The sequence below is a fragment of the Papilio polytes genome, unplaced genomic scaffold (assembly GCF_000836215.1).
Source record: "Papilio polytes unplaced genomic scaffold, Ppol_1.0 DF821289.1, whole genome shotgun sequence".
In the NCBI taxonomy this organism is placed as follows: Eukaryota; Metazoa; Arthropoda; class Insecta; order Lepidoptera; family Papilionidae; genus Papilio; species Papilio polytes.
Window position 1 is genome coordinate 433398 of NW_013527915.1, and position 9534 is coordinate 442931.

The following is a 9534-nucleotide window of genomic DNA, read 5'->3' on the forward strand; positions in this document are numbered from 1 at the left end:
TTTGATAACAATCCGTTTAAAACATGTGATGGAAATATTGGATTTTGTTACCTTATCTGACAGTAACGTCATTTTTAAGCTATCTGAGCGTCTATCAGCCATTGGTAGGACAGGCCCTTAACAATCCATTTATTTTAAAAATCAATATCATCAGGGTATTGTCATCATCAACTTGCCCTCATCCCTTATAGTAAGGTAAGTAAGTGTCAGTAATAATAAAACACAATTATTAAAATTGTACATATCATTTATTTATGGCACTGTATAATATTTTAAATCACTTATATAACATTAAGCGCGTCCGTCAGATCAAAAAACACATTAAATTAAAAAAATAATTTAATATCAACATCAAAATTGTATTGTGCTTGTATTGGCAGTAATTTTTTAATTCGATTCTCTTGTAAAATACTAGATTCAAGCCACATTAAAACTTATATTACTTCAGATGTTTTTTATTTAATGAGCGAGATAGTAATATTCCTAAAGCATGCATAATCTTAATTTTTTAGTAATAAAAAACCATGTTCTTTGAGTATCATAAACAAAAAGAATTTATCAATAATAGAAATATGTTCTCGATCAGCTAACATAAAAGGGCATATTATTCAATTCTTTAGTAGCCAATCGCGCCGCTCTGTTGAGAGTCGTGTTGCAGTGAGTGTGCAACGACTCTAAACATTCACTCTCTTTCTTACTCCACTTGGACTCCATGGCCGCTGAGAACGCGGTGCAAGAGAAAGTACACAAAAGACTGATAAGTATGCAGACTCTCATTCTGAGAGCATCGCTAGGCTGTTCTAGAAGGACCATGAAGTTAAAAGACGCGTCATCGAATAATATCTTCTCCACAACATCGGCGTGTTCCGGAAGATCTTGGAGGATAGTGATCAGTAGGCCGACTGTGTTTTGAACTATACGCGGAGATCTTGAAGCTAGAAACGAAGAAATCATACTAATATTATAAATGCGAAACTTTGGATGGATGGATGTTTGTAGCCTAAATTAGTGAATGAGTATTTTGATGAAATTAGTTTTGTATGTAGAGAATAGTCTGGACAAACACATAGGCTACTCACATTTGTTTTTTTTACTTAGACGCGGACGAAATCGCACGCGGAAACTAGTTAGTTTAAAATAGATTATAGAAGAATAAATTAGCATACAAGAATGAGCAATTACTTTTTTTATTTTAAATTTCTTTAGTAATTAAGCTTAATGCTTTAGCATCAAAATTAATTCCAGAGTCGGATTCATTTCCTATTTCTCGCTTTTTAACATTTTTTTTACATATGCTCCTTTATCCATCTGGAAATTGGAATAATAATATGAATAAAGCATGGTTATAATAATAGTTACAGAGTGTGAGGAGCGCGGTGAAGACCGGGTGCGCGGCGTGCGCGGCGAGCGCGGCGGCGAGGTGGCGCGCGGCGCGGGCGCGGCGCACGCACAGCCACGCGCACACCTCCACCATGCGCCCCGCGCCCTGCACTCTGCACCGCCACACGCATTCTATCTATCATACTGATCAAACTAACATTATAACTGTAAAAGTTCTTATGGCTGGATGTTTGTTACAGTTTGTAAGCTAAACGGCTGAACGGATTTCGATGTAATTTGGTACAGATGTAGATGATAGTCTAGAAGTTGTTCCATTCCATTTGAATGTTTTATTCCAACTACAATAATCCATTTTTAATAACAAGCTCTACACTGACGACACGTTTAGGCTATACATTTCCACGCTATTAATTTAGGGGGTAAATAAATTGGCAAAAACCACCATGCGGGAAAGGGACAAAATTACATGCCAAGGTTTCTTATAGACAATTCTCAAGTCAAGGGATAGAATATAGATTTTTTTTACATCCGAAGGAAACCGAGCGGAAATAGTTAGTTCTATCATTACAACCAATTATATACACATTTTCATCATCATCAGCTCAATAAGGGGCTCGGAATCTACTAATATGATATTAGTATTTATGGAATACATACCTGTCTTCGGCTTCATTGTCGTCATCAGTCCAGTCTTTCATCAACGAATTTATAGCGGCCACGAAATTATATACTACCTTAGCTTCTAAATATACCTGAAATTATAACCTTTACTTGTAAAATCATATACGGGGCAGCCTGTAATTGGACCATTGCCTATGACCGCATATAGAAGTGCGCTACTCGATTTTTAATTGTGCAACTAAACAGATGATTTGTCTGCAAACAATCGACAATCTCACCACAGTTTTGCGATAGTTTAGGCTTGTTAGGGAAGAGAAAATGGCCACTGTAAACACATTATTTTGTACTTACGGTCTTTAAGTCGGAAATCTGATTCTTCCGATTTTTTTTACAAAGGATTGAATAACTTTAAAACTACAGAAGATCGGGCAACGGGCTTTGCGTTTAAATGATGGCTATTGAGGTTGTCTACCTCCACAAAACCGATGATCCCTCCGTTAAGAATCACCCTGTATATTAAATTGTCAGTAAGCTTGTAACAAAGTTTCGTATTTAGAATAAGTTAGTAAATTGTAAATTTTTATTAAGGTAAAAAAGATTCTTAAACTAAGGAGCGCCCATTCTTAGAGTTTATTGGTAATACAGTATTAGCGCAGAGATACTAACATCCTGTATAGTGAGCAGCGTGTGGCGCGGCAGGTGGTGCGCGAGCGCGGGCAGCGCCAGCAGCGCCGCCACCGCGCCGCACACGCGCGCCCCGCGCCCGCGCCCGCCGCGCGCCGCCACGCCCACCACGCCCACCACCATGCTCACCTGCAACGTACACCACAATATACATACAACTGGCCGAAATTTTAGTTAATCTTTGAACGAATAAAGTAACTGGCAACTAATAAATTAGAGTACTGGCTGAATGTGCATCGCATGATAAATGTCAAGACGACGATAGAAGACAGATGACAGTTGTCATTAAATGGTGTAGTTGTGCTTTGTTATTAAAAAATCAATTGTTTAATTTAAATGTTTGCAATTCGATTAGAGTGTGTTGTAAAGTAATCAATTAAGATGGTAGTCAGCTAAGGATATTGTTTCTAATGTATATGTATGTGTGACATATGCACACCTTCAATGGAAGGTCTTGCATTTAAGTTTTTTCCAATGTAGTCATCCCTTAAATTGAATTTAAATTTAATTAATTAAGATATTAATTTAAATTAACTAGCGCGAAAATACATAGTATGTCGTAAATGTGAGGCTTTTGTTATATAAACGAGGATTATTCAAAAATAGGCTATGTTGCTGACAAACTACATAACAAGAAAAGTGTGTTTACCATTTATTATATTAATATAAATAAATAAACAAAGATCAGATATGTCTATACATTTTTAGCAAACATTAGTACGAGAATTATTTATTACCATGTTCAGTTGTGTTAGTGATTCTACATCTCCATCCATGACCTCAGTTATGTTGGAATTGAGAAATGCTTCCCATTCTTCTAATTCCATTGTAGAAGGCTCTTTCACTGTAAGTCATATACAAATTAATCTTAACTGCCTAAAAAAGTCACAGAAATTAATAAAAAAACAAACCTTCCAGATTTTTGTCATTCTTAAGAACGCTATCATTATCAGCAACTTCAATAACATCTTCTGTTTCCTCTATAACTTCATTCTTCTCAACATCTTCATCTTTATCTTCTTTAGAGCTGATTACTTTGTCTTTATCTATACTAGAAACTTCTAAATTCGGTTCACTAGTACGACGTCCTTCAGACTTTTTATCAAAACTTCTACTAAAATGGAATGATCTTTTTATACTTCTTGTTAATCTGTTACCTCCACTACCAAATCTAAGTTTATCTCTTGAGAATTGCAATATTTTCTGTTTATAAGACGGCGGTACACTTTTACTTAAACCCGAACTAACATCACTGCTGCATTTTGTCGAACTTTTAGGATTCTCAAGGCTATGGGAAGCTGTATCTCCAGATTTTGCTTTCTGTTTAACCTCAGGTATATCTTCTGCATCATTAACAATTTCGATTTCATCCATCTTATTCAAATCAGGTTTTTCTTCTTCTATTTTGTGCATTTCATGTTTCGGATTTACTGTCATTAATTGAGCCATATTCCTTTCTAGATTGCAAACGACCAGATTCGAGTTATTCATCACATTGAATTCGTGACGTAACAGTTTAGCATTAACAGCAGTGATTGGTTGAGATTGGTCTTCATCATCAGTTTTAAGACTATCACGAACACTAAAGGCACTTGTTGCTCGGACACTGTCATCATCAGACATTGGTACACACTCCATAGCTTGCATCACACCTTTAACATTGCGTAAGTCATGTTCTCTTCCTATTTTGATTGCCTCGGTTTCAGATTTTGTATTTCTGGAATTAATAATAAAATTTTAATATAAAACATTATTTAAAAACATTTTAAAATAATAGTAGGATAATAATTACTTTGTATTACTGCTTATTTTATCTCTTTGTAGTTGTTTTGCCTCTTGCTGGCTATGTGTTAATGGTTTAGTAAATGGTGATTCACTTTGGACATCCTCAGGCAGTATAAGTATGTGTCCTAATACAAATGGATGCTCCAAAATTTCAGGCCAACTCATTCTTTTACCAGGATCTTTATGCAATAAACCCTGAAAATATGTTAGAAAAACAATCATTATAAGTTAGCTGTCGCCCGAGACTCCACCTATAAGGAATTAAAAAAAATCAAGTAACCCATGTATGTCAAGATTATCCTCTAAATCTATGGCAAATTTCATCCATCCATCCATCTAAAGTTTTATATGAGCATTTATAATAATAGTTAGGAGTAAGATTAATATAATACCTGTAAAAATGATCGGGCTTCCATGCTGATAAAACTAGGCCATTGTACAGGTTTGTGTCGAATCATGCGGACAAGCTGCCAAATGGACATTGTGCAAAATGGCGGCTGTCCAGCCATCAGCTCATACACAATACAACCTAATGACCATAGATCTGCCTGAAAGTAGTTAGATTGTATTGGAGTCAAATTGCTTAACTCACTGTGCGGGTGCGACCCATGGTGGGTCTTGGCCTCCGTCACAATAGAATTCACTACATAATAATTTGATTTTATTCTATAAATTCTATTACATAATTCTAATTGTTGCTTGTAACTTTGTCCATGAGGAATTTAAAAATACTAACTACTATAGCCTTTTATAAGCTATGTAACTCAGCAATAACATGGTTTTTTAATCATGAAAGTTTGATTAAAATTGGTCTAATAGTTTTTGAGTCATTTCAATACATACAAAAATACAAATCTTTCTTTTTTTAAATACTACTATACTAGCATAGATTTGTCAATTTAGCTTTGGTTTATTTGTTTTATGGTATGGTACACATTTTTATTAACACTAAAATTATTTCTGATACCTGATGGTCATATGGTTTCTCATCAATTAACTCTGGGGCCATATAAAGTGGAGTTCCTTTGATTGAGGTCAGAATATGTGTAGCATTAGTCATAATGCGAGCTAAGCCAAAGTCACACAGCTTTGCTCGGCCAGAACTGTCCAGTAGTACATTCTGAGGCTTTAGATCTCTGAAAAAGTTTTGACATCATCATCATCATCATCATCATCTCCTTATCCTATCCCCGTAGGGTCGGCGCAACAGGTTTTTGTCCTCCACATAACTCTATCATACGTCATCTCAGTCATCACTCCCTTTTTGATCATGTCACCTTTTACACAATCCATCCATCTCATTCTAGGTCTACCTCTACCGATGTACCCTTCCACACTCATAACTAACATTCTCCTTGTAACATGCGATTCATCCCTCCTCATAACATGACCATACCATGCTAACCTTTTACTCCTAACCTTCTCTACTATTGGGGCTACTCTCAAACTTCCTGACATATCTTAAGTAATATTTTTTAATTAAGGATTTTCACGAAATACTTGGAAGTTATAATTGTATTGACACACTATAAATGTTTATGTTTATTAATATTACTGTTAATAAAACATAAATAAAAACTATCATACCTATGTAAAACTCTATGAGAATGTAAGTAATATAGTGCTGATACTAAATCCCAGGTTATTTTCTTAACCTGTTCTTCATTTAAACATCCTTCTTTAGCAAGTATGCTGTGTAGTTCTTTCTCAGCATATTCTGTCACAACAACTAACTCGGATTCTGTGTCAAAACTATCAATCATCCTTATTATGTTAGGATGATTTAGTTGCCGCTGAATATCACATTCTTGTCTCAAATTTTTCAAATCTTTCGGCGACCGCCCTTTCTGTAATCATAAAGTTAGGCATTATAAAGGGATATGAAACAATATAAAAATTTGCATACGCCACGTACCTTTCTTATAACTTTTAGAGCTACTATTGCATCGGATTCTTTGTGTTTGGCCTTAAATACACGACCAAAAGAACCTTCTCCGATAAAAGAAATAACGATATAACTATCCATATTTACAAAGTGTATATTCAATTAAAAAGTAAAACATAGAATTTTTAGGTTCTTTCAATGTTTTCTCATCAATAACATAACTCGATGTTAATTACACACTATCACAATTGAAATTATACTTTTAATGGTTTAAATGTTTTCGCAACATGATTTCTTTTGTGTTTTAAATCCAAGTAATATATAGTGTAAAACCTGTTTTACAAGAATTTTAAACAAACAAAACAAAGCAAACTTCAAACTTCAAATCCTGGAAATGTCAATTTGACAGAATAACTTTTTTTACTGTCAAATGACGCAGCAATCGATACAGATAACGCAGCGACAAGTGTTTTTATGCTGTTTTTAACTAATTTAAATTGAAATGTCTACAAAAAATAATTTCAAAGTTAAAAGCATTTTAGACAGGCTCTTGGGTAGTAAAACTTAAGAAATGTCTAAAGTCTAATTCTCGCCTTATTATACTATGAATATTTATTTATAATAAATCGAATTACAATAGTGGAAATGATAAACTGCTTCATACATTATGTTTTATTGCTACATGTCGTTTTAGCTTTTATCTTGTTCAAAAGAAGTTATTCCAACTACTTTTAGATTTATGATGTTATCGGTTTTAGCTTACGAAAAAAAATCGCGTTTTATTAATTTTACTAGAACAAAACTGTGATAATTTAAAACAAAACAATAGCTTAGATTTCATTATAGTTTACGATTTCACATATTAAAAAAACAGTCCAAAAAACTGTTACTTTTCGGTTTCGTAATCTAATAAAAACTAATTTTTGAAACTGAAAAAGCATACCTGCCCAATACAAATTAGATTGGACAATACTTTAGAAAAAAAATAGTAAAATGAAAAGATTGTCTTTTCGGAATTCCCACTTATTTGACTAGATCAGTAGTATTAGATTTTGAAGGGATTCTTATATTATATCCTTTAAAGTGCTTAAAAAAAGACAATTTGAATAACAACGAAGTGTAGTTGAAAAAAAATGATGTATGGTATATTGTGATAAAATGATCTAATTTTACGTCTGGGCTAACACAAGGTTATAACCATCAATTTTGTTAGGAGCCCATCACAAAAATAACACGTATACCGTCATAAAGATAAAAAACGAATATAATTTCTAACAACTTTGAGTTAGAAAGAAAACTATTAATTCTATTGTTATTTATGAGATCTATTTATAATATGATATTTAAATTAAGATCATTGTATAAAACAAAGTTTATGATTTTACTATGAACAGCATTTAGTTTCAGGATAATAGAAAAAGAAATGTTTTATATTTCCCTGTTTTTTTTTTTCAATCTTATTACTATTACTGTGTGGTAAAGATACTTATAAAATCAGGTCATTGGTTTGTGCTTTTCGTAATTCGCTTCGGGTTGCTAGGTTGACCGTAGAGTTACTTAACTTTCCATGTCCAATTAGAATTAAAACATTTAACGCAAATTACTCATAAGAAATCATGTTGTCAACCCTTTCATGACTCTTGATGAAAATGGCATAACAATTTTTGTTTAGATGTTTTGGCAGTGGAAAGTCACCGTTGACGTTGGAAAACTTCAGCAAAAATACGTTTTAAGCTCCTTTGTTTTTTTATAAATCTGTTTTAATTAGAAATTATTGAGATTGATGTTGGACCTATTTTCAATGTGTTTGCATCTCGACGGTATTAAAAACTTTACGAAATCAGAAAGTCGTAAAACGTACCAGGAATGAAGAAATTTTTGAAACTCTTTAAAATTACTTACACTAGAAAACATTTTATCTACGTGAAATACTAACTCAAGGTTTACAATTGTAGCACTGGTATACAAAATGCAAGAAACATCATTAGTCACGTTCAAGACAATTAAATTTCAGCCAATTCCTGTAACATTTGTTTAAAATTAGTGTTAACACGAGTAAACAAATTAAAATACACAATTCGACGTTGTGCGCAATCGTATTTATGAGTATGCGGCCACACCCATTCGGGATGCTATCGAAATGTTAAATTAAGAACAACCTGTAGATTAAATTCTTTATAAATCTTCGGACACATTAAACAAGCAACGGAGACCGCGGTATCGACATTAAAAAATCGAAAAAATCCGGCCAACGTTTGTTAATGCTTTGTTGTCTATGGTCTATTTATAACCGATTATTCGGCAACCAACTGTACGACGTACCTAAAATTCGGGATCGTATACTAAAGTTGCCAAGCGCTCCACGTTATATTGGACAATTCCGTGCCGCAACTTTTACCGAAATACACACGGACAGAACTGATTCCATTAGCTTCAAGTCAATTAAATATATGTATTGTAAACACATTGCCTATTGTAAAGGGAGTGTCCCCTTTAAAAGATTAGCTTTATGTGCCACAAGCATCATACTGATACACTACAATAAAAAATAGATAAAAAATTAATTACGTTCCTATTTTTTGCCGATAAAGTGTAATTTTTTTTAATATTTATCAATCTTAAGCTCCACTATCGGCGAATAAAATCCAAACTAATACTGCCTATCGACTTGGGCGACCTAGGGGCGAATTCTTTTTCTGATAAAAATGAGGTATGTTATCTTCGGGTCTTATGATGCCAGTCTGTGGCTATAATCATATACATGCTGTTGTAATCGTTATCATTCGTTTAGTTGTTAAAAACAGATCGATTAGATAGAAAATATGCGAGACCGGTGGATTCCTAAACTACCCGCGCCCATCGCCGCCCACGCTCTGTCTCGTTTGTTTACAGAATTGTGCACGCCAGTAAAATAATATGTTTTAACTTGAAATAAATGCTTTCGTGCTCGACTGTACAGCGGTATGTTGTTTTATTGTGTCCGCCAAGTCCGCCAGATTCTAGAAACTGACCATCTGATCGAGATAGTGTCTTCTAAGAAACTCTTCGTTTATAATGTTTAAACTAGTGATTTTTTCTATTCAGATTTTTTAAAGAATTAATAACTGCTTTTTTAACAAAATTATTATTTTTTCCTTTGATTAAACAAACTTACGTGCTTTTTACCGTGCTATATGAATGTTGCATTTTTATTGATAAGGGCTTTTTTATTTACGGCA

The 9534-nt window shown here is 33.8% G+C and overlaps 1 protein-coding gene across 2 annotated transcripts; it reads right to left on the minus strand.

Moving 5' to 3' along the window:
* Window positions 1-229: 229 nt before the first annotated feature.
* LOC106109425 (serine/threonine-protein kinase fused) lies at window positions 230-6632 on the minus strand. 2 transcript variants are annotated; one of them, XM_013290926.1, is made up of 11 exons: window positions 6347-6632; window positions 6019-6278; window positions 5399-5567; window positions 4824-4979; window positions 4439-4626; window positions 3558-4363; window positions 3384-3490; window positions 2629-2775; window positions 1999-2093; window positions 1360-1493; window positions 230-935 (listed from the first exon to the last, which is right to left on the minus strand). In XM_013290926.1, exons 1-11 carry the CDS (start codon window positions 6455-6457, stop codon window positions 583-585), a joined length of 2526 nt encoding a protein of 841 aa, XP_013146380.1. In that variant the 5' UTR covers window positions 6458-6632; the 3' UTR covers window positions 230-582. The 2 variants fall into 2 exon arrangements, with proteins under 2 accessions (XP_013146380.1, XP_013146381.1); XM_013290927.1 differs by lacking the exon at window positions 1360-1493 and having other exon boundaries at window positions 732-935.
* Window positions 6633-9534: the final 2902 nt, after the last annotated feature.